The sequence below is a fragment of the Rhinatrema bivittatum genome, chromosome 2 (assembly GCF_901001135.1).
Source record: "Rhinatrema bivittatum chromosome 2, aRhiBiv1.1, whole genome shotgun sequence".
Lineage (NCBI taxonomy): Eukaryota > Metazoa > Chordata > Amphibia > Gymnophiona > Rhinatrematidae > Rhinatrema > Rhinatrema bivittatum.
The window spans coordinates 596,140,030-596,165,414 of record NC_042616.1 but is presented as its reverse complement, the minus strand read 5'-3'; the positions used below and the strand labels follow the sequence as shown (position 1 = coordinate 596,165,414).

The 25,385-nt window shown below is 42.5% G+C and overlaps 1 protein-coding gene across 5 annotated transcripts in view; it reads right to left on the bottom strand.

Moving 5' to 3' along the window:
* The window catches only part of GREB1L (GREB1 like retinoic acid receptor coactivator), a 729,370-nt gene that overhangs the window by 8,125 nt on the left and 695,860 nt on the right, over nt 1-25,385 (bottom strand). For all 5 annotated transcript variants that reach the window (XM_029591103.1, XM_029591107.1, XM_029591104.1 and 2 more), the window contains one exon: nt 9,636-9,774. In XM_029591103.1, the coding sequence (XP_029446963.1) occupies nt 9,636-9,774 (139 nt within the window). The remainder of the gene's footprint in view (nt 1-9,635; nt 9,775-25,385) is intronic.

Sequence of the window (25,385 nt, the reverse complement as noted above, 5' to 3'; positions counted from 1 at the left end):
TTAGTTGACAGGACAAAAAGTTTAGAAAATATTCAAAGGAAAAATATGGAATTTCAGGTAGCTGTTGTTAAAGACAGAGAATTGATTACTAGAAGATTGGAATCTCTAGAGAACAGTGCCAAGAAATATAATTTAAGATTTTTAAATTTTCCTAGAGTGATAGGGGAATTGCCCTCAGTCACTCTAAAAAAGTTTCTATTGGATATACTTGGCATTGTCTCTGGAGAAACCATAAATGTAGTTAATTGTTATTTTCTGCCTAAAAATAGAAATGTGAATAATAGATCAGATTTACCATTTCAAGGAGATCTCACCAATTTTCTCGAGACTAGTGCTCAGATTATTGATTGGGGAACTCTGTTGGTAAATTTTTCCTCACTTAAAGATATAAATTTAGTTATGAAGAGTTACTTTCAAAAGTACCCTGTCAACTATATGGATAAGTCAATTAAGATATTCCCAGACTTAGCATACCCTATACAATTAAGAAGGAAAGCCTTTTTGGCCTTACGCCAAGAGGTAATTGCTTTAGGCTACACCTTTACATTAAGATTTCCGTGTAAGTGCATAGTGAAAAAACAGAATGATATATTCATTTTTTTTATTCCTGAACAACTAAAAGAGTTTATAGAGCAGAGAAAAATTCCATCTTCTTCCCCATCTCGAGTTAATAGGAATAGTAATATAGCAGGTATTATGAGATAGGCCCTGATTATAAAAATTTACATGATTTAAACTCCCCATTGGTTCTGTTTAGGTGCAATTCGCTCTCAATTATGATTAATACTAAATGATATTGGGGTTTTTTTTTCATTTTAGTTTTGTGATTATTAGTTCTGAAAGAAGAATTGATTACTTTATATAAATGTAACCCAATACATGTATTTCTATGCAAACTATACTTTTATTGTTTGTTAGTTGAAAATGAGAAAAGAATTAAAAAAAAAAAAAAAAAGGAAAACTCTGTCCTGTCCATGTCGAACCAGATCCCCAGATACTCCAACGACTGGGTGTTATGGTTAAGCAGTGTTTGGGTGGATTCCTGGGTACTGTGGCAGATGATCACGCCCATGGGGAGGAGCCCTGTGAGGCGCAACAGTACTGGGCTAAACGCAGGACGCACAAACGCAGAGTTAGTTCTTTATTTATACAGCTTGAAGTATACCACCAGAGGTGGCAGTAGTGAGGTAGTCTGGATGTAGCAGTCTCAGGACCCTCGGCAGAGGGGACCCTTCTTACCCCATTGGTAAAGGGGAATTCCATTGTAGGTTTCCCAGCAAGGCAGTACTGTGGATGAGATAGACTGAGAGTTAGATTACTCACTAGATGGTTGCTGTAGGTATGTGATTCCACCAGGTTGAAGAAGATGGTACAGGCACCGAGGCAGGGAGAGCAGGCCCTCGAGGAGCGAGTACCTAATCCCTGTAAGGCACCTGAAATAAAGCAGAGGGCCCCTGAGGAGCGGGTACCCAGGTTAGCAATACCCCGAAGGGCAGAGAGAGAGCTTCCAGCCGCATCACAGAAGTGGCAGAGTAGCTTAGACCGGCCGCTACCAATCCTTTGCTAACTTAACAAGCTAGCAACTTAGTACAGGCTATATACCCGGATGGCGTGTCGTCAGTAGAGGGGAACGCCCCCAAGGTTTGCGCCAATATTGGAATAAAGACGTGGGTGGCGTGCACGCGCGCGCACCCTAGTAGGCCCTTAGGATGAACATGGCAGGAGGCAGCACCATAGCCATTCCGGGGACGCCGGAGAGGTCGGCTTGTAGTCGCGGCGGTAGCCATTTTCCCAAGGGAAGTGGGAGGAGCCGTGAACAAGGTGAGGCAAATGGGGCGAAGCCGTCTAGCATTGACGGACGCAACACTGGGATGGCTGAAGATTGCTCTTGGTCAGTTTCACCACCCAACTGAGCTCCTGCAATAAGGAGATCACCTTGTGTGTCATCAGGCGTCTCTCTTCCTGAGACATGGCTTGAATCAGCCTGTTGTCCAAATATGGGTACACCAGGATTCCTTCTTTTCGCAAGGCTGCTGCTACCACTACCATAATCTTAGAAAATGTTCAAACTATTAATGGTGGCCCAACACCACAAAGTGTAGAAAACATTGGTGTTCCAATCGGATGGGAATATTAAGGTAAGCCTCTGACAGAACCAAGGAGGTCAGAAATTTCCTCGACTGCACTGCCATTATTAAAGAGCATGAGGTTTCCATTCGAAAATTAGTCACTTTCAAGTGACAGTTGACTCTCTTGAGATCCAAGATCGGACGAAAGGAGCCCTCCTTCTTGGGCAAAACAAAATAAATGGAATATCGCCCCATATGTTCTTGAGACGTGGGCAATGGAACCAGAGCCTTCAGTCTGAGAAGCCTTTGAAGCGTGAACTCCACTGCCTGCTTCTTCCGCGGGAATGGCAAGGGGACACCATGCACATATCCTGTGGAATACTGAGAAATTTCAGTGCATACCTTCGCGTATCATCTCCAGGACCCACTGGTCCAATGTGATCTCGACCCACCTCCAATAAAAGAATGAGAGATGTCCCCCTATGTCCAGAAGAGAGATGTCCAGAAGGTGGGTCAGCAAACCTTCACTGAGAAGCTTGGGAAGGTCTACCACCCTAGCCCGCTTCTCTCTTGAGCTGCCAGGGACAAAAGGACTGAGGCCTATCAAAAGGCTGAGTCTGCTGAAATTTCATCCCTCTGTAGGGCCAAAAATGCCTGGAAACCTAGAAATGACCCCTCATACCAAATGGGCGCTGAAACTGTTTTTTATCCTCCGGCAATCGAAGCACCGGAGACTCGCCTCACTTACTGGCTAGTTTCTCCAACTTGTTCCTAAACAACAGCGAGCCCTTATAGGGCATCTTGGTAAGACTGGCTTTCGAAGCTGTGTCAGCAGACTAATTTTGCAACCGGAGTTGACGCCTGGCCGCTATCACCGAAGTCACTCCTCTGGCCAAGGTCCGGACCAAATCACAACTTGCATCTGCTAAAAAGCCGGCAGCAGGTTCCATAACCATTCTGGAATTTCCTCCAGACTCATCAACCTCCTGAGAGAGAAGCAGACAAGATCTTACCACTAGGGCGCAACAGGAGGCAATCTTTAAATTCATCACTACTGCTCAAAGGCTTGCTTAAGAATAACTTCAATCCGTCTATCATGTACATCCTTCAAGGCTGCTCCTCCCTCTAAGGTGATAGTCGTCCGCTTACACACAGCACATACCAGAGCATCCATTTTGGGAAAATGCAAATGCTTTCTTACAGCTGGATCCAGAGGATACAGGCCTTCAATTGTCCAACCCCCTTTAAAATTTGCCTCTGGGGCATCCCATTCCAGATCAATCAACTCCTGGATGGCATCCATCAAGGGAAAAAACAAGAGACTTTACGTAAGGAAACCAAAATGGGATTCTTCCTCGGTTCTGATATAGCATCCGAACTAGGAACACCCAGCTGTTTTAGGGTCTGGGAAATCAGGGCTGGCAGTTCATCTCTATGAAAGAACCACAACATGCTTCAATATGGTTCCAGCCCTGAAGGAATTTCTCCATCTTAAGAACATAAGAACATGCCATACTGGGTCAGACCAAGCGTCCATCAAGCCCAGCATCCTGTTTCCAACAGTGGCCAATCCAGGCCATAAGAACCTGGCAAGTACCCAAAAACTAAGTCTATTCCATGTTACCGTTGCTAGTAATAGCGGTGGTTATTATCTAAGTCAACTTAATTAATAGCAGGTAATGGACATCTCCTCCAAGAACTTATCCAATCCTTTTTTAAACACAGCTATACTAACTGCACTAACCACTTCTTCTGGCAACAAATTCCAGAGTTTAATTGTGCGTTGAGTGAAAAAGAACTTTCTCTGATTAGTTTTAAAAGTGCCACATGCTAACTTCATGGAGTTCCCCCTAGTCTTTCTATTGTCCGAAAGAGTAAATAGCCAATTCACATCTACTCGTTCTAGACCTCTCATGATTTTAAACACTTCTATCATATCCCCCTCAGCCGTCTCTTCTCCAAGCTGAAAAGTCCTAACCTCTTTAGTCTTTCCTCATAGGGGAGCTGTTCCATTCCCTTCATCATTTTGGTCGCCCTTCTCTGTACCTTCTCCATCGCAATTATATCTTTTTTGAGATGCGGCAACCAGAATTGTACACAGTATTCAAGGTGCGGTCTCACCATGGTGCGATACAGAGGCATTATGACATTTTCCGTTTTATTCATCATTCCATTGATCCAGGAAATCAGGATCAATCTCATCTTCAGTGTCATCCGGATTCCTGTCGGGAACACCCACAAGGAGGCGAGGCGAACCCCAGGACTGGAACAGGGAGGAGCCACCATCTGAGGGTCCGACTGGACAGAAATGGGGGAAGAGTAGGACTATGTCTAAAGAAAGGCTTGTAAGCCTTGAAAAAATTCCACCCAAGAAAAAGCAGCCAGGTCCAGACTAAGCCCAGAAGGAACTAAAGCTGGTCCCATAGAACTGCTCTCACCAGCTGAGGAGCCAGTCAAGGGAGAACCAAGGTCTAGTGTCCCCCCAGTCAAGGCCGCGACAAACCCTTCATCAGAATGGGAAGAGTCAGGCTTAGCAAAATCCGAGGACAACAACTCTTTCTGAGCATCTGAGCTGTGCTGACACAGGTTAGAAGCCAGGTCAGGCTGAGAAGCCCTTATATGACAGGCAACACAAATAAGAAGATGCTTAGGCTTCTTGCTTACTGGCGCCATTGCTGCAGTAAACGTGCATTGGAACTGCTCGCGCTCAAAAATAAAATGCGCCCAAAAAAAACAAGCGCCTAGAAGAAAGCGTGGCAAGGCACATGCACAACCTGTGTGCCAAGTTAAGCACGTAAAAAAGTTTGTGCGTGTAAAAAATGCATTCAAAAACTGAGCGAACAATGCATGCACAGAGCTGACGCATTGTGCACACCGACAGCCTATAGAGAGCAGCAGAACACGCACAAGAGTGCGAGAAAATAGCCGCTGCAGCCTACCACGTGGCAGGCAAACAAAATCCTAAGTGCGGGGCCTAGCCCTCTGGGGATCACTCAAACCACCAAGCTGCCCAGTTCCCAAACCTCAATGGGAGCGGGAATGAATATTAGTACAGCGTGCCGAGAACGGAGACTGGATGAAGTCCTGAAACCCCTCTAACTGTCTTTGATTCAGGTAAAGCTTTCTCCTTTTTTTTAAAACCTCACCTGAGTTCAGTACTTACCAGCTGAGTTCAGAGACGGTCTCCGGCTGCGGGGGAAGAGGGCATCTGCTGTCACTGCCGCGCTCGGCCTCCTGTACCCTCTGCCTTTCAGCTGAACTAGCAGCTAAGCCCATGCTGGGAATCCAAGCTACCGGACCAAGGCATGCCTCTGAGGGACCATGGAAATCGCCTCAGGAATTTTCAACCAGGGAAGGGATCTTTAGGTATCACTGCAGGAGAGCGGGGTTTTCTTTTCCTGAATTTAAAATTTCTCCTTTCAAAAAGCTCAAAGCAATCACCATAGGGAGATGCACGTCCACCATCTGCTGGAAACGGAGAATATTGGCAGGCTGGGGTCACTGCAGGGTTATATATACTGTGAAGTTAGCTTGCTCCGTCTCCATTTGCTGGCAGGGGAACATAAAGCCACTGGTTCTTATTCCATCTGTCTACACGCTAGGAAATTGGAGCTAGATTGATAAACTGAAGAGTAGTAAATCACCTGGAATGGATGTTATACACCCCAGTATTCTGAAAGAACTAAAAATTAATTTGTAAACTATCATTAAAATCATCCATTGTACCTGAAGACTGGAAGCTGGCCAATGTAACCCCGATATTTAAAAAGGGCTCCAGGGGTGATTCGGGAAACTATAGACCCATGAGCCTGACTTCAGTGCCGGGAAAAAATCATGGAAACTGTTATAAAGAATAAAATCACAAAACATTTAGAAAGACATGGTTTAATGGGACACAGCCAGCATGGATTTACCCAAGGGAAGTCTTGTCTCAGAAATCTCCTACATTTTTTTGAAGTGGTGAATAAATATGTGGACAAAGGTGAAACAATATATATATGGTGTATATGGATTTTCAGAAGGCCTCAAAGTACCTCAAGAGAGGCTTCTAAGAAAACTAAAAAGTAATGGTATAAGAGGCAATGTCCTTTTGTGGACTGCAAACTGGTTAAAAGACAGGAAACAGAGAGTATGATTAAATGGTCTGTTTTCAGAATGGAAAATATAAACAGTGGAGTGCATCAGGGATCTGTACTTGGATGGTGCTTGTTAATATATTTATAAACTATCTGGAAAGAGGTATAACGAATGAGGTGATCAAATTTACGGATGACACAAAATTATGCAGAGTAGTTAAATCTCAAGTGGATTGTGGATAAATTGCAGGAGAACCTTGTGAGACTGGAAGACTGGGCTTCCAAATTATAGCTGAAATTTAATGTGGACAAATGCAAGGTGATGCATATAGGGAAAAATAACCCTTGCTGTAGTTAAACGATGTCAGGTTCCATCTTAGGAGTTACCAACCAGGAAAGAGTTCTAGGCATCATAGTGGATAATACATTGAAATCGTCAGTTCAGTGTGTTGTGGCGGTCAAAAAAGCAAACAGAATGTTAGGAATTATTAGGAAGGGAATGGTAAATAAAATGGTGGATGTCATAATATCTCTGTATTGCTCCAAGTTGAGACCGCCATCTTGAATACTGTGTGCAATTCTCGTTGCTGCATCTCAAAAAAGATATAGTTGCATTGGAGATCGTGCAGAGAAGTGTGATCAAAATGATAATGGGCATGGAACGTGTTACGCCCGGTCGCAGACGGCTGCGACCACTATTGCTCACCTCTTTCTTTGCTGCCTTGTCATCTCTTGGAAGAATGGCAGTCTCCGCCAACCACCGCCGACCAACCTGGCATTCCCGGGATGGTGTGGGTGCTGCCGACCACCATCTTGTTTCAGGAATTACTTAGTCACGCGCGTATGGGCCACCTTTGTACATGTCATGGCGGGAACATCGGGGGGCATCCCCTCTGGATGACATCATCCATCTGTTGTACTTAACCTGGCTGGCCCTTCAGTTTGACGAGTTAGCAAGGAGTTCCCTCATTGCTGAATTCCGCTCCATCCTTGGACTTCCGGTTCCAGATTCTACACTTGGCGTGAGACACTCTGGGTACCCGCTCCTCGGGGGCCCTTTCTAGTCTCTGGCTATCCGCTCCTTGGAGGGCCTTCCTGCCTTGGACTTCTATCTGTCCCGCTCCCTGGGACCTCTCCTGGAACTACCTCCTGTGAGTACCTTACTACTACGGACTTCAACTATACCAAGCCTCGTTGTGGGATCCTCTTCGGTGTACCCTGTGCCTCAGGCCACTACCGCATCATCCCAGGAGGAACTACTCTGGTATACCCTGTGCTGCAGGTCATTTCTGCACCACCACTACAAGACCCTCATCGGGGTTCCTGCACCTCGGTCTACCATCTCATTACCACTACTGAGACACCTCTCCGGCATACCCCACTCCACGGACCACTACCGGATCTGCATGTCTGAGGTATTTCTACACTACTGCGAGACTTTCTGGCATGCCCTGCTCTGCGGGCCACTACCGGATCTTCACATCAGAGCTATCACCCTTGGATATACCCCTCTGCTCAGAACTATACTTATACTGCACCTCCCGCTCCGCAGGTTGTGCCTTTCTCTTCTCTTAATAAAGACTCTATTCCACAGCTGGGTCTGACACTACTGAGACCGCGCCTACAGACGGTGAGGCTCACAGGGCTCCTCCCTGTGAGCGGAGACACCTCTCACCTCGGCCCAGTGTTCACACTCTTACAAGTTATAACAGAACGGCTCCCCTGTGAGGAAAGGCTAAAGAGTTTAGGACTGTTCAGCTTGGAGAAGAGACTGCTGAGGGGGGATATGGTAGAGGTCTACAAAATCATGAAAGGTCTTGAACAGGTTAATGTAAATCGGTTATTTACTCTCTTAGATAATAGAAGGACTAGGGGGCACACCATAAGTCAGCAAATAGCTCAATTAAAACACATTGAAGCAAATTCTTTTTCACTCAATGTACAGTTAAGCTCTGGAATTCATTGCCAGAGGATGTGTTTATAGCAGTTAGTGTAACTTGGTTTAAAAAAGGTTTGGATAAGTTCCTTGAGGAGAAGTTATTAAACTGCTATTAATCAATAAGGAATAATAGCTTGGGATCTATTTAATGTTTGGGTACTTGTGACTTGGATTGGCACTGTTGGACACAAGATGCTGGGCTTGATGGACACTTGATCTGACCTAGTATGGCATACCTTATGCTCTTATGCTCTAACCACAAGCCTATTCCTCCACTCCACTATGTGCATCTGTTGGAAAGCTATCCTCTCTGTAAATTATTTTTTAGCATGTTTAATTGCTTGAAATGTATTTCCAATTTGTTATGTTACTGGCGATACGTCTTGGGGGTTCCCTGAATAACAAGGTGAGAAATCATGAATGACCAAATAAATAAATAAATTCACTAGGGAAGACTGACCCAGCTTTCTCTCTCTGGAGGCTAACACTAGTGTTGCCTTTGGCTTGTTAGATGTTGCTCATTCAACACCAAGTACTTCTCCTCTTCTAGGATCTGTGGGTACATCTTCTGTTATGATTCAAGCAACTGCCAGCAACTTAAAGGTTTCTAATTATGTGGCTTGAAAGTACAAACAAATCAGTGGGGTGGCACAATTTAAAAGGGCATACTCAGTCCCTTGAATTTCTGTGCTGTGGCCCACCCAGCAGCTGGAGTTACTGCTTCCACCCTTCTTCCTGGACCGTGGAGGTGTCCATCACACGAGATGACAATGCTGGGATCTGGAACCATGAGCTTTCATTTGCAACTACCTGGGGATTTTTTTCTCCTGTTTTACATCCTCTCCCAAATCACTTAGCCCAGTCTTTGTAGCAATAGACTTCATCTGGGGCCATACACTAGGACTTCTTCCAGAATCCTGTGATCATGGGCCCTAATTGCAGTCATTAGGTATTGCCATTATGCAATGCTGACTCCCTAATCCCCTCTCCTACCCCTGAGGCTGTGAATGCTGCCTCTGAGACCAATCTGGGGAGCTGGGCATCAAAGCCAGGTCCCTCCACATGGCAGTGCACACTGCCACTGAGCCATGAATCTGGCCTGATTGATATTGTAATTCATATTATTACCGAGATATATTGGACTCCGTGAATATTTAGAAGGGGCAGTAAAAGCATCTTTTTTTTTTAAATTACTAATAAGCAAAGTTCTTGAACAGAAACAGGTGGTAGATCATTATGATATTTAGTACACACTTGTATGTCATATATATATTACAATAATTCAATACATGCAAATAAAAACAAGAAAGTGAACCTTAAGTAAAGAGAGCCTCTAGTTAATATCAAATAACAAACTTAAAATATCAACCAATGCTTTCTTGAAATAAACTATTTAAAATGTAGGATGTGCCACATTTAAGAATAGCATGAGATCATACTGAGCAATTCCAAAATCACATTCAATGGTCCTGTGCTCTGGTTCTATCTCTGCCCTTTTCCAACAGTCTAAGCAAGAGTAACAATCAACAGAGCTACAGAAGGCAGATTTACCTTTGAGAAATTTGAACTTCTTAAGAAGGTCTGCACCCACGAAGGAGTCACAAAGGTACAGGAGCAATCCACTAAAAGCCACGCCCTCACAGCTCACTTTGACAGAGTGTGGCCTGGAACTAACACAGCATATGGCCACCTGAAACCATTAAGTAAAAGAAATGGATTTAAGACATGCAAAAAAAAAAAAAAAAAGGGCAAAGATCTGTCCAAATTCAGAACAACAGTGCTGTAAAAATCTTAAAATGTGACTCTTTCAGGTCTTTGAGATATCAGAAAAAAGAATACAGCTGAGAATACAAGTCAATACTGTCTCCTGACTACAAACCTATTTAAAATACCAAATAATGACAGATATACAATAAATAACATTTCGATACACAGATTGTGTGACTTGGTAAAGTGTGTGGGGCAGGGGGAAAGGTGAACCAAAACAGTGAAAATCTTGCTTCCATAACACCATATATTTTTAAAAGGCTTTTTCACTAATGGCCTGATTGGCTAAGCCTTGCCCCACTCCAGGTGTATCTGATTCCAGGTATGGTTCCCTCCAGGTATATCTAGACAAATGTATTCTTTCAAGGTAACAAAAATAAACAAAAACAAAATGCATAATACACTGGCAACCCTAATCCTATTCAGTTACCTATGTACAATCAGGCACACTGTGCATCCTGGTACACAGTCAGTGGGGAGATGTCAACTCATGCACCAGGATTCCTTCTGAACCATTAGACCATTCTCCAAGCTATAACCATTAGATTAGTCCCCAACATATGAGGTTTTTGGGTTCATAACCCATGTTTAGGTGTGTGCCTCAGTAATATGGTGCCAGTGGTACATAGTCCTCACAGGTGGGTGATGCCATTGGATAGTGTGCTGGCAGGAAGCTTGACTGCATAACTTCTAGAGCTTTTGGAAGCTCTTTTGTGCATGTGCAGGACTGTTCCACATTGCAACCATCATGCTGGGATCCTTTCAGCTCTCTAATATAGCAAATAAAATAGCCAATTCCTAGGGGAGGTGGGTGGGTTCTATGAGGACTTACATCCTGCTGTCTTTGGATAACATGTTACAGTTAAGTAACTTATGCTTTTCCGAGGAAAAGAAGGTTGTGAGTATTCTCACAGGTGGGAAATCCTTAGCTATGGGTTGCCTTAAATGAAAAAGGGGAATACAACATTAAGAATGCCAACAGGAACAAAAATGTTTTTGTTTGCAACCAGCCATTTTGAAATATTATTTGTTTTTTTTTCTTTTTTTGAGGCAATCTGAAAATAAAAAGAACAAGCTCTATGGGGGATGGAGTTGGATTCTAAATCTCAAATAAACAGAACAGATTGACCAAACCGATAGTTATGTTATAAATTCCTATCCAAACAGTAATGAAATATGAATTTGTGGATTGAACTCCATATCGCAGCCTTGCAGATGTCTTTCATGGAGGCTGATCTCAGGTGGGCCATCAACATTGCCGTGGCTCTAACACTATCAACCTTGACATGCCCTACTAGAGTCAAGCTTGTCTGGCCATAACAGAAAGAGATGCAATCTGCTATTCAATTAGACAATATTCATTTGGCTTCAATTTTCTAGATCTATTTGAGTCAAAAGAAATTAAAATCTGGGTCAACTTTCTAAGGGCTTCAGTCCACTCCAGACAGAATGCTAAAGCCGTCTTGCAGTCTAAACTGTAGAAGTCCTGTTCACCTTTGTGGACATGTGGCTTGGGAAAAATACTGGAAGGGTGTATGTCTGGTTAATGTATGATTTGCTTGTTTCTTGCCTTGATGGTTTGCTCTGTAAGGCATGTAATCAAATTCAGATAAATACAAAAAAAATTACATTAGAAAGGAACTTGAGGTGCATGTGTATTATGAAAAATCTTTGTATAAGGTAGATAAGTCACTAAGACCTGAGCTCATTAACGCTGCATTCTGAACTGACTGCCACCAAAAAATATGAACTTACAGGTTCAGGTACTTCAACTCAAAGGAGTCTAATGGTTCATGGGGCTTTCATCAGCTGGGGTAGAACCATATTGGGGTCCCAAGACACAATGAGAGTTTAGGGGAGGCTTTAATAAAAGCTTTTTTTAAATTTCTTCTACAGCAGACATCAGAGTGATGGCCCTTTCTTGTGGAAGAAAGGATTTTGCCCGAGTCGTATCTGGCAGACTTCCTATAAATTTGAACTGAAGCGATTGATTAAGATGGGATTTGGGATTATTTATGACAAACCCTAGCAACTCCAGCACCCAAATAGTTTTGTGTATTGATTCCTTTGCACCTTCCTGAGAAGTGCTCTTGACTAGCCAATCATCCAAACAGGGAAACACATTCAGCACCTGTACATGCACAAGCATCGCAACTATTGCCTGACATTTTGAATACTTGTGGTGCAGATGCTAGGCTGACAGGCAGAACACAGTATTGAAGTTGGTGCATCCCTATTACAAATCTGACATACTTCTTGTGACTTAAGCGTATCTCTATGTGGATACATGTATGTATCTCTTAAATCCAAGGAGCATAGCCATTCTCCTTCTTAAAGAAGGGCAATTAGGGTGCCCAGGGAAATCATCTTGAACTTCTCTTTTAAAACATTACTGTTTAAGTCTCTTAGGTCTAGGATGGAATGGATTCCTCCCATTTCTTTGATATCAGGAAATACTGGAAGTAAAATATCTGCCCTCTACCCTCTCTGCTTTGTTCTCCAAGAGGGAGGAGAGCTCCTTTAATAGTAGTTCCTGATGCTGAGAGGGGTAGTGATAACTTTTCAGTGGACAACTTGGCAGATTTCCCAATAGATGAAATCTGAATGAGAACATAGCAGATTTGAATGGAGGCTGATCTCAGGTGGGCTACCAACATCACTGTGGCTCTGACTCTATGAGCCTTGACATGTCCTACCAGAGAACCCAACTGTCTGATGTTATACTGGGCCAATGATTTACATAAAACCTTAGCCTTTCCACCATAGGGACATTCTCTAGAACAGACAAGGGGATATTGGCTATGACATTTTGGATGCAGTCAAAACCCCATCCCGTGTTTTGGTTGAGAGCGGCCTGTGGCTTTTGGCACCTCTGCAGTCTGGGTCAAACACAAGGACCCTGTTATTGTCAGGGATAAGGAGGAGGAAATAATGCTTCTTCAGATGACAGAAATGTCTCCTGGGTGCCCCACTTCTGCACCTCCTGAATTTAGTATAGAAACATAGAAATGATGGCAGAAAAGGAACAAATGATTCATCCATTCTGCCCAGCAAGCTTATGATAGCATCAGCCGCGCCATACAGGTCTTCCCCATAATGGTAGCATTAGGGTGTGGCATCTGCCGCGCCATACAAGTTATCCCATACTTAGTTTCCCAAACCATCAAAATCAGGCCCTTGTTGGTTTCTTTTTTCTCTGAAGTCAGTTTACCAGCGTTTCTCTTACCACTGCAGTGCCACTTTAAATTGCTTTGGTTTTCACAAGTAAGTAGCATCTGATTTCATTTCTCTCTATTTCACATTTTTCTTCCTTTCTTAGACACTTATTTTGTTTGAACAGTAACAGTATTTAGCATAGCATTGTTCACACTGCTCCAGGGCATTTTTTATTTTCTTTGGTTTTCACAAGTACCAAATGTCATTTCATTTCATCTTACCTTTGTGGGCTTCCTTTGATTTTTGATTTGGTTTATTTCTTTCAGAGAAAGTAATATTTCCAGTAATAGCATTCCGAATGTGTTTAATATTTTTCATTTTTGTCGCATGGTTCCTCATAAATCATTTATTTACTCCAGTCCTTTGAAAGGTTTAATATCACTTACAAGATGTGTTTTCAGATATTATAACCCATATTATATTCGACATGTTTCTTTTTATTTTCACAGAATATCAAGTTATAGTGTTCTTCACCAGAACATTTGTATCTCCCCTGAGGAAGGAAGGTAATTACCCTTCTGAAATACTGCAATGTCGGGTTTAAAAAAAAGGGTTATCTCCTGACAGTTTTGGATAGTGTTATTATTTGTGATAATTGTGGGTGGATCCTTGGGCCGGTGGCAGATGACCATGCCCACGGGGGAAGATCCCGAGAGGGACCACCGGTCAGGCTCAGAGTTGGGAGAAAGACATACACTGGTTCTTTTATTAAACTGTTTTAGAGAACCACCAGAGGTGGCAGTAGTGAGCTGGAAGAGCCCGGCTGGGCTGTAGTCCCTCAGGCACTGGAACAGCGATCCCAGGATGGCTGAGCTGTAGAGAAACTGAGATAGTGAGTAGGCAGAGTATGCAGAGTTCAGGAACAGAACCTTGAGGGTAACACTCACACAATAGTCTCTTGGAACAGCCCAGGAGCTGGAATGAAGTAGGCCCTCGAGGAGCGAGTACCTGGCTCCAGGGAAAGCTCTGAGAGAGAGATGGTAACTCACTGGTGTTGTAGGCAGTGGTGACTTCCTGGCAGAAGTTATATTCAGCAGCAGGTCAAGGAACGTGGGCCCTCGAGGAGCAAGTACCGGTTCCAGACTGCGACCTGAAAAGCAAGAGAGAGAGCGAGGCCCCTGAGGAGCGGGTACCCCTGGTAAAGTCCGAGAAGGCAGAGTAGCAAGGTACGCGGAGAGCGAATCCCATCCGCAGCGATACCTGGAGGCAGCTAGGAGGAAACCCTTTGCTAACTCGATTAGCTAGCAAAACAAGAGACCTTAAATATCTGGCGATGATGACGTCATCTCAGGGGGACGCCCCTGAGGTTCGCACCACAGCTGGCACTTGAGTCGGGGCTGTGCCGCGTGCTCTTAGGCCTCAGGAGAACATGGCGGAAGGCAGCGTCTAGCCAGTCTGGGAACGCTGGAGGAATTCGGCAAAATGATGCCGCGGCAGCCAAACGTCCATCAACCAAAGAGGGAGTCGTCAAAGAGGTAAGGTGGGTGGAGTAGAGACGTCAGGCAGCGACAGTCGCAACAGTACCCCCCTTCAAAGGGCGATCTCCTCTTCGGGTACCAGGCTTGGGTTTTGAAGGATGCGCGATGTGAAACTGATGAAGCATCTCTTTGTTCAGGATATTGGTCTGAGGATCCCAAGAGTTTTCTTCGGGGCCAAAACCTTCCCATGATAGAAGGTATTCAAAAGTATTGCCTCTTTTTCGAACATCCAGAATCTCTTCGACTTTGAACTCTAAGTCGTCTTCTGCATTGATGACAGGTGGGTCTTGAGATTTGGAAGTAAATTCGCTGAGTATGAGCGGTTTCAGAAGTGGAAAGCATTATGGATGTTGAGACCAGGTGGTAGCTTCAGATGGTAGGTGACTTTGCCAATACGTTGAAGGACTGGGAATGGTCCACGTAGCGAGGAGCAAACTGAGAGGAGGGTAGTTTAAGTCTGAGGTGCTTGGTTGACAACCAGACCTTGTCTCCTGGCTTGAAGACTGGAGCTTGAGAATGGTGCGCATCGTAGTACTTCTTAGCATGGACACTCGCTTTGATTAGCATGTCCTTTGTCTGAACCCACAGATTATGGATATCATCAGCAGTGGATTGAGCTGCTGGGGACGTCACTGAGAGCTTCAGTGGAAATGGCGGTGTTGGGGAACATCCAAAAACCACTTCAAAAGGTGACAATCCAGTAAATGTTGCTGGATGAGAGTTGATGGCGAATTCAGCCCATGGCGAGTTGATGGCGAATTCGGCCCAGTTATTCTGTCGGGACGTGACATAAGCTCGAATAAACTGCTTCATTGTTCGATTCATCCGTTCCATCTGGCCATTCGACTGCGGATGATAGGCTGAGGTGTAGTCTAGAGAGATGTCAAACAATTTGCACAAGGCCCTCCAGAATCGTGCCGTGAATTGGGACCCACGGTCGGATACGATGTGAGAAGGTAGTCCGTGAAGGCGGAATATGTGTTTTATGAAGACCTTTGCAAGCTCCAAGGCTGAAGGTATGCCAGGGAGCACCACGAAGTGTGCCATCTTGCTAAATCGATCCACTGTCACCCAGATGGTATTCATTCCTCCGGAAGTAGGTAAATCGACTACAAAGTCAGTAGCGATGTGCGACCAGGGCCGTTCCGGAACTGGCAGTGGTTGCATCTGACCCTATGGTTGTCCAGAATGGGTTTGTTCTTAGCACAATTGGTGCATGATGCCACGTAGGAATAGGTATCCCTTTTGATGGTAGGCCACCAATACAGCTTCCGTATCTTGAGCAGGGTAGGGCTTTGGCCAGGATGGCCAGCCAGCTTGGAATCGTGCACCCAAAAGAGCACTTTCTTCCTGAGTCTTTTAGGGACGATAGTTTTACCAGTGGGTACAGACTGAGTGGATGCCAAGAGGATCTTCTTCGGGTCAATTATGTGCTGTGGCTCATCAGGCACATCCTCTGAATGAAAGGAGCGTGACAGCACATCTGCTCTGGTGTTTCTATCTCCAGGGCGGTACTTCAACACAAAATCGAAACGATTAAAAAATAAGGACCATCTGGCCTGTCTGTAATTCAGACGTTGTGCATGGCAGAGATACTCTAGATTTTTTATGATCCATGAATACGATTATCTGATGTTGAGCACCTTCGAGCCAAGGCCGCCATTCCTCGAGTGCAAGCTTTATTGTCAAGAGCTCTTTATCGCCGATCCCATAGTTTTTCTCGGCTGGAGAAAACCTGCATTGCGTCACGAAGTGAGATTTCTATTATGGACACTGGCATTATTCTTACACTTCTGGGTTTGTTTGACAGGCAGATGTAAGCCATCTTTGACACAGAGCCTTTAACTGTTTCATACATGGCCCCAGCCTCCAATATATACAAAACTTTGTTCCTTACACCAAGTTTTGAGCCATGCATTGAAGTTATCTACATGGCTTAGCCTCTCTCCTTTCCTTGAACAGGTAACACTTCTGAAAAGGCAATAGTCTTCACCATGTGACTAATCTGCTTTGCCAGAGACTGGAAATCTCTCTGTACCACTTGGATGTTGTTTCTAGCAAGGTCATTGGTTCCCAGATGGATGATAATATCAACTTCAAAGTCCTTACTTTCTTCTTGTAGTGTATTCACTATCTGAATAGCATTTCTACCAGCCAATGATCCTGGGAGGCTTTTAATTATAGTGTTTCCTTGAAAAGAGTTCCCATATTAGTGCCTTGGATGACCGAGTCACCTAGCACAATGAGCTTTTTCTTATTTATTTATTTAACGAGTTTTACATACAGTCATTCGGAAACGTCAAAATAATGCCATCATAACGGTTTACAAAATACAAGGTTACAGGGATAAGGGGGTTAAACAGGGTTTCCAAAGGTACAAACTGTTATTAAGCATATTATGCAAGGTTATAGTTCAGTTTTATGTTTCATTTCTTATTTATAAAAACATAGTAGTGATGAATTTCGTTTATTCTTAAGATGGATTGGAGGGAGATGTTGTTGTGTTGTTCATTGGGTGAATTGGTATGCTTTGTTGAACAACCAGGTTTTTAGATCCTTTTAGAAGGTTTATAGGTTTTCTTGAGTTCTGAGCTCAGACGGTAGGGAGTTCCAGAGTTTTGGGCTACCAAGGGAGATTGCTCTTTTTTGGGTTGAGGTAAGTTGATTTGAGTGTGTTGGTGGTGTTTTTAGGAGTCCTTTATTTGCTGATCTAAGGTTTCTGCTTGGGGTATGCAGTTTTATAGAGGGGCTTAGCCAACTTTCTTGTTTTTCATATATAATTTTATGTAGGATGGATAGGACTTTGTATTCAATCCTGTATCTTATTGGTAGCCAGTGAAGTGAAATAAGTGTTGGAGTGATGTGGTCATGCTTTTTCGATCCGGTGAGGATTCTTGCAGCTGCGTTCTGCAGGATCTGGAGTGGGCAAATGGTTTATGTTCTTATGTTTATTGGTTGTATAACTGAATTTTTGCATGCATTGGGTTTCTTCTTTCCTTTCAGATACCGCTTCAATCTCCATCTCTAGAGCTTCTTCATTATATAAGACAAAGAAGGCACTTTGTACTTGCGTCACTTGAGAGTGTGTGCCTTTGCCTCACAGGTCTTATTCTACCAGAGACCACTGTACTCTATTTGTTATTTGGTTCCTGTATGCTTTGTGTAAGTGTGTGTGGGGGCGGAGGACATGTGGGCTGCACAATTGGGAAGAATGTGTGTCTTTGGGTCACAGGTCTTATTCTACCTGAGCCCACTGAAAACCACTTTTTTCTGGGCTTTTGAATTTTCTGTGGTAAGGGGGAAGTGATTCCTGAATTCTGTAAAGTGGATGAGGATCTCTTGGTGGTTTCAGATACTTTCGTTATTGCAGCTAATTCAGCTTTAAGGTGAGCCAATTCCTTTTTCAGGGTAGAATTCTGAACAAAAGGGGCAAGCCCTAAGTTTCCAGATGATTTGCCTCAAGATAAAGGCTCCACAATTGTTTAAATGATTTCTTTGGTTTTCTTTGCTTCTGTATTTACTGAAGAGGATGTTGGGGAGATACCAGTACTGGAGAAGGTTTTCATGGGTAATGATTCAGATGGACTGAACCAAATCAGTCCATCTGATTTGGTTCAGTCCTAGAAGAACCTGGTTCAGAACCTAGAAGATGTGGTAGGCCTGATTGACAAACTGAAGAGCAGTAAATCACCTGGACAGGATGGTATACACCCCAGGGTTCTAAAGGAACTAAAAAATGAAATGAAATATCAGACCTATTAGTAAAAACTTTGTAACCTATCATTAAAATCATCCATTGTACCTGAGGACTGGAGGGTGGCTAATGTAACCCTGATATTTAAATAGGGCTCCAGGGGCAATCCGGGAAACTACAGATCAGTTAGCCTGACTTCAGTGCCAGGAAAAGTAGTGGAAAGTGTTCTAAATATCAAAATCACAGAACATATAGAAAGACATGGTTTAATGGAACAAAGTCAGCATGGCTTTACCCAAGGCAAGTCTTGCCTCACAAATCTGCTTCACTTTTTTGAAGGAGTTAATAAACATGTAGATAAAGGTGAACCGGTAAATGTAGTGTATTTGGATTTTCAGAAGGCATTTGACAAACTTCCTCATGAGAGGCTTCTAGGAAAAGTAAAAAGGGAGGAGGAATAGCCTAGTGGTTAGAGCAGTGGGCTATGAACCAGGAGACCAGCATTTGAGTCCCGCTGTCGCTCCTTGTGACCTTGGGCAAGTCACTTTACCCTCCATTGCCTCAGGTACAAAACTTAGATTGTAAGCCCTCTGGGGATAAGGAAATACCTACAGTACCTGAATGTAAACCGATGTGATATCTCAGATCAAATGTCGGTATATAAAAAAATAATAATAATAAATAATAAAATGTAATGGGATAGGTGGGGATGTCCTTTCATGGATTACAAACTGGCTAAAAGTCAGGAAACAAAGAGTAGGATTAAATGGACAATTTTCTCAGTGGAAGGGAGTGGGCAGTGGAGGTCCTCAGGGATCTGTATGGGATGCATACTTTTCAATATATTTATAAATGATCTGGAAAGAAATATGACAAGTGAGGTAATCAAATTTGCAGATGATACAAAATTATTCAGAGTAGTTAAATCACAAGCAGATTGTAATAAATTGCAGGAAGACATTGTGAGACTGGAAAATTGGGCATCCAAATGGCAGATGAAATTTAATATGGATAACTGCAAGGGGATGCATATAGGGAAAAATAACCCATGCTTTAGTTATACAATGTTAGGCTCCCTATTAGGAGCTACCACCCAAGAAAGAGAGCTAGGCGTCATAGTTGATAACGCATTGAAATCATCGGGTCAGTGTGCTGCGGCAGTCAAAAAAGCAAACAGAATGTTGGGAATTATTAGAAAGGGAATAGTGAATAAAATGGAAAATGCCATAATGCCTCTGTATTGCTCCATGGTGAGACTGCACCTTAAATACGGTGTACAATTCTGGTCGCCGCATCTCAAAACGGATATAGTTGGAATGGAGAAGGTACAGGGAAGGGCAACCAAAATGATAAAGGGGATGGAACACCTCCCCTATGAAGAAAGACTAAAGAGGTTAGAACTGTTTAGCTTGGAGAAGAGACGGCTGAGGGGGGATATGATAGAGGTGTTTAAAATCATGAGAGGTCTAGAACGGGTAAATGTGAATCAGTTATTTGCTCTTTCGGATAATAGAAGGACTAAAGTGCACTCCATGAAGTTAGCATGTGGCACATTTAAAACTAATTGGAGAAAGTTCTTTTTCACTCAATGCACAATTAAACTCTGGAATTTGTTGCCAGGGGATGTGGTTAGTGCAGTTAGTTGTAGCTGGGTTTAAAAAAGGATTGGATAAGTTCTTGGAGTAGAAGTCCATTACTTGCTGTTAATTAAGTTGACTTGGAAAATAGACACTGCTATTACTAATAACAGTAACATGGGATAGACTTAGTTTTTGGGAGCTTGCCATGTTCTTATGGCTTGGATTGGTCTGACCCAGTATAGCATGTTCTTATGTTCTAAAATCACAAAAATGTGGAGCCAAGAATATACACTCCTAATAATCAATATCAAATACCAAAGGAGATGCAGGAAGAATTAAGAGGTCCAAAACTTAATAGTTGTATATAGAGAAAACAAAGTTTCCTTTTATTCAAAGCGGCAACTCCACTGCTCAATTATCAAGCATAACAGTTCTCTTTAGGGTCCCCCGACACGGACCTCGTGTTTCGCCTGAAGGCTGCGTCAGGAGGGACAAGTTAAATTCTTTAAAACTGAAACTGGTGAAACCGACTGTGGCAGCCAATCAGAAGAGTAAAACAAAAACTTAGAAAATAAAAGTAAAAAATACGAGTAAAGCATGTAACAGCACGAAAATACAATATAATATAGCTAGAGTCATTAAATAAAGTATTGCCACTCAATGTCATTGTTTAACCCCTTCGGATGGAGACAGTCGTTTAAAAATCCACTTCTGCTCTCTGCGAATCAACATCTCAGAGAAGTTGCCTCCCCGGGATGGTGGGAGCAACACGTCAATGACAAAGTATTTGGTGTCACCTTCCGAATGCCCAGATGTGAGCCAATGTGTGACTAAAGGAGCTGTCTCCCGACTGGTTCTAATGTTTGAACGATGGCAGTCCCTTTTATTTGTTGATAAATGGTGGTTTGAAATTGGAAGTAATTCCTGGTAAGAGCTAATCGTGTAAGAGAAAGTAAAAAAACTGTGGAAATACAACAGGGACCTGGACGATGATTCAAAATATCCTCAACTAATATCAATGCTGCTTCTTGGGGAATGTTCGAATACAAGGATACAATGTCTAAAGTGACCAAAAAACATGCATCTGAGGGAGGGGAAATGTGTTCCAGAATGCTGATGAAATGGTTGGAGTCTCGGACATAAGACTGGCTTTTGCAGACTAATGGTTGTAAAAAGTGGTCTACAAATTGTGATAAAGGTTCCAAAACCGATCCTATGCCCGAGACAATGGGATGTCCAGGATGGTTATTTAGTGTCTTGTGTATTTTTGTAAGAATGTAAAATGTAGGAATTTTGGTAAATTCTGTCTGCAAGAAAGTGGCTTCCCGGGAAGTAATTTGATGTGAATCAAAGGCTTGTTGCACAATATTTTTAATAATTACTTGTAGCTCCTGTGTTGGATCAGAATCTAATGGGACATAGAAATTGGTGTCCAATAATTGACATGTTACTTCACCGACATAGTTGGCTTTGTCTAAAATCACTTTGCCACCCCCTTTATCAGCAGGTTTGATAATAATTGCAGGATCGTTTGTCAACGATTTGACGGCAGCTTGCTCATCTTTTGAGATGTTGTAATGTTTTACCATTGGTTTCTGTGGCAAGCGCTGGATGTCAGATTGAATTAAATTTTCAAAAGTAAGTAGAACTGGGTCCATAGGTCTGGGCGGGAGCCATCTGGACTTCTTGAGTGCTATTGACAGGTCATTCGTCGAAGGTGTTTCAGCAAAAAAGCATCTGATGCGTAACATCTGAAAAAATCGTAATAGATACACCTGTACATTAAACAGATCATAAGGAATGGTAGGTACAAAAGAGAGTCCTTTATCTAAGATGGAAAATTCTGTCCTAGAAACTGACATGAAGATAAATTGAAAACTAAATCTGGAGAATCCGAAGTTATTGCCATGGGTTGTAAGGCTGTTGCTGCCATATATTGCGCGTTATCCTCGAACTCTGAGATGTCTGGGAGCATCCTCGATACCTGGGATTCTGCAAAGGTTTCCCAGATTGCGGAGGGTCTAAAAAAGGTTGCTGCTGTGAGGAGAATAAAGATGAAGATTGTGGAGCAAGTGCACCCGGAACTTCCTCTTGGTGAGTAGAAGGAACAACCTCGTCCCCGGATGAGTCGTCTGAGGAGGAATTCACAAAAGTAACTTTCTTGCATGATGTATTTACTGTTGACATCCATGAGTAGACAAATCCTTTCGAATAGACCGATTTGTCACGTAGAAATTTCTTATATTTGGCTGCTTTTAAATCGCTCCTAAAATTATCCAAATTCGTATTGAAGTCGGCTAGTTGTTGTTCATAGGTGTCTACAGGTGTCAAATTTTTAATGGTGTCAAACTGAACTGATATTTCCTCCCACAGTGATGATGATAGCTGTTTTGTGATCTCAATAACATCAAATCAAAAGAGCATTTATTGAGGATTTGATTCCATTAGGTTAAGAAATCTTTATTGTCTGTATGAAGCCGGGGTTCTTTTTGAATTCACAAGCCTCGCGGTATTCTTTTAACTCGACAGTATTCATTCAGAGTCAAGGTGTGCAAATCTGCACGGGTGAGACGTTTTTGTAAACTTATATCTGTCCTTGAAGTGCTAGATGTAGGAGTGTTGGAATCTGAGAAAAACGGAGGGTCTATCAGAACGGCCCAGAATGCCTCCTCTGAATAGTTGAAAGTGATATTGTCAGAACAGATATTGTCAGAACAGATATTGTCAGAACAGCTCCAGAATACCGGAGAAATCCAAAATCACAAAAATGTCACAAAAATCATCGTCCAGGTCCCTGTCGTATTTCCACACCTTTGTTACTTTCTCTTACACGATTAGCTCTTACCAGGAATTACTTCCAATTTCAAACCACTATTTATCAACAAATAAAAGGGACCGCCATGGGGCCACCATGGCACCCAGTTTAGCCTGTTTTGTACATGAGCAAATTTGAGGAGGATTTTATCTACCCTTCCTCATGGTCATCCTATTTTTTACTTTTATTTTCTAAGTTTTTGTTTTACTGTCTTCTGATTGGCTGCCACAGTCGGTTTCGCCAAAACTGTTCCCTTTAAACGCTGGGTTTTGTCTTTTCCGTCCGCTCTCCTTGCCTTGTCAGCTTCGTGAATGTTACTTTGCATCTAAGGTATGCTTCATCGGCGCAATTTTGAAAATGTATACTATTTGTTTGTGGTCCTACCTTTATGAATATTTACACATGTATTGTTTATGTTTCAGTTTTAAAGAATTTAACTTGTCCCTCCCGATGCAGCCTTTGGGCGAAACACGGGGTCCGTATCGAGGGACTGTAAAAAGAAATGTTATGATTGACAATTCAGCAGTGGAGTTGCCGCTTTGAATAAAAGTAAACTCTGTTTTCTCTATATACAACTATTAAGCTTTGGACCTCTTAATTCTTCCTGCATCTCCTTTGGTATTTGATATGTTCTTATGTTCTTACATTGGATATTCCTCATTTTACTCATTTGATTTGATAGAGAATACCTTAACCAAATCAGCAAACTATTTTGTTACCAATTATGTATTCCAGTCAGACTATATTAGTAGGACAAACCCTGGGGTGGGTGGGTAGAGTGGGAGGGAATTAAACAGTTGGTATTAGCTATTATTTTAGCTTAAATAGGGATTTTGTAGGCTCCTCGGTTTACTTAAAGTGAGGCAAATATATATATACTTTTTTTTTTTCTTTTTTCAGGATTTTTTTTTAATTATCCTCTCTTTTAGCACTGCTAAGATTCAATATTACTACTCCACACTACCTGACCCCACAATGCAAACCCACAGAACGTTCGGTTATATTTCAAAGATATCAGGCAGTAATATCATATATTTAGCTTTTGGAGCTTGGAACCTTGTGGACAGGAACTGACAGTAAGCAAATTGGCATTTGTCCCTGCAATTCACAAGTCAATCTGCCTGCTATTGACTTGGAACAGCTCCTCTCCAAGACAAGCTTCCTGCTGTTAGGTAAGCAGAATTATGTAATTATTTAATCTTCCCCTCCTTTTCCAATGCTTTGATTCAATATCACTACTATACACTATCTGCCCTTCAGGGCAGCAGCCCAAGCACTCCTCTAAGATACCCCTACAACGCAAACCCACAAAACTTTTGGTTATATTTCAAAGATATCAGGCAGTTATATCATATATTTAGCTCTTGGAGCTTGGAGCCTTGTGGACAGGAACTGACCAGCAAGCAGACTGGCACTTGTCCCTGCAATTCACAAGTCGATCTTGCCTGCTATTGACTAGGAACAGCTCCCTCCCCAAGATAAGCTTCCTGCTGTTAGGTAAGCAGAATTATTTAATGCTTCCCCTCCTTTTTCAATGCTTTGATTCAATATCACTACTCCACACAGTCTGCCCTTCAGTGCAGCAGCCCAAGTAGAACTGGCACCTCTTCAATAACAGAGTACGAATCTTGGAGATGTGGTCTTCTATTTGATCCACTGATTCAGATTTAATCTTCGAAGAGATTATATCTCTTACAGGGCACATCAGCAAGTCTGTCCTTCATATCTGGTCTATGGTCCTAAGCCTGCAGCCATGAGAGTCTGAGACCACCAATTCCTATGGCAGAGGCTCTCGATGAATGGAATGCTTTTCACACTCTTGATCCTTGTCCATTAGTTCTTTTAGGTCATCAGATGCCTTTTGAGGAAGATCATCCAAGTGGGCCTTAGCTTTTCCAGAATAATATGCAAGTATTGATTCATAAAGAGTTGGTAGGGTGCCATGTGGCAGCATTTTACTCATTTATTTATTTAAAAATATTTATTACCTGCCCTTCCTACATTCAGGGCAGTGTACAAGAAAGCACACATAATAAAATTATATAAAATTACATAAGAATCAATCAACAATGACAAAAATCATACAAAATCATAGACATTGACAGTGCTGATAGACCCAACTATTGTCAATTTAGATGACTTTATAGTGCTCACATGGAAAATGACTTTTGAAATAAATGGGTTTTAAGAGCTTTCTGGAAAAACTTTGGTTCTGCTATTGTTCTTATCTCTTTTGGGAGGGAGTTCCATAAAAAAGGGCCGGCTATGGAGAAGGCACATTCCCCTATTCTCTTCAAGATGGCCTATCCAAGGAGAGGGAGTATTTAGAAGGCACTGACTAGAGGAACGCAAAGTTTTGGATAGAGTAAATTTTTAGAATTGCTGCAGTTCATGGTGAAGGAATCTTATGAATAAGGGTATGAATAGTATCTGCAAGCTTATACTGTATCCAAAATGAAATTGGGAGCCAATGTAACATTTGCAAAACTGAGTGATGTGTTCGCATATGTGTGTTTCCGTTAATAGCCTGGCAGCAGAATTTTGGATAATCTGTAAAGTGCGAATTGAAAAAGCAGGCAAACTGGTGAAAAATGCATTGCAATAATCCAAACCAGAGAAAAGAAGTGATTGAAGAACCGTTACAAAAGCAGGAAGATTCAGAAGTGATTTTAGATGGCGTAAGAGTTTCAGCTTGAATAATGAAGTTTATGTAAGGGCCTTGATGTGAACATGCAAAGAGAGAGATGGATC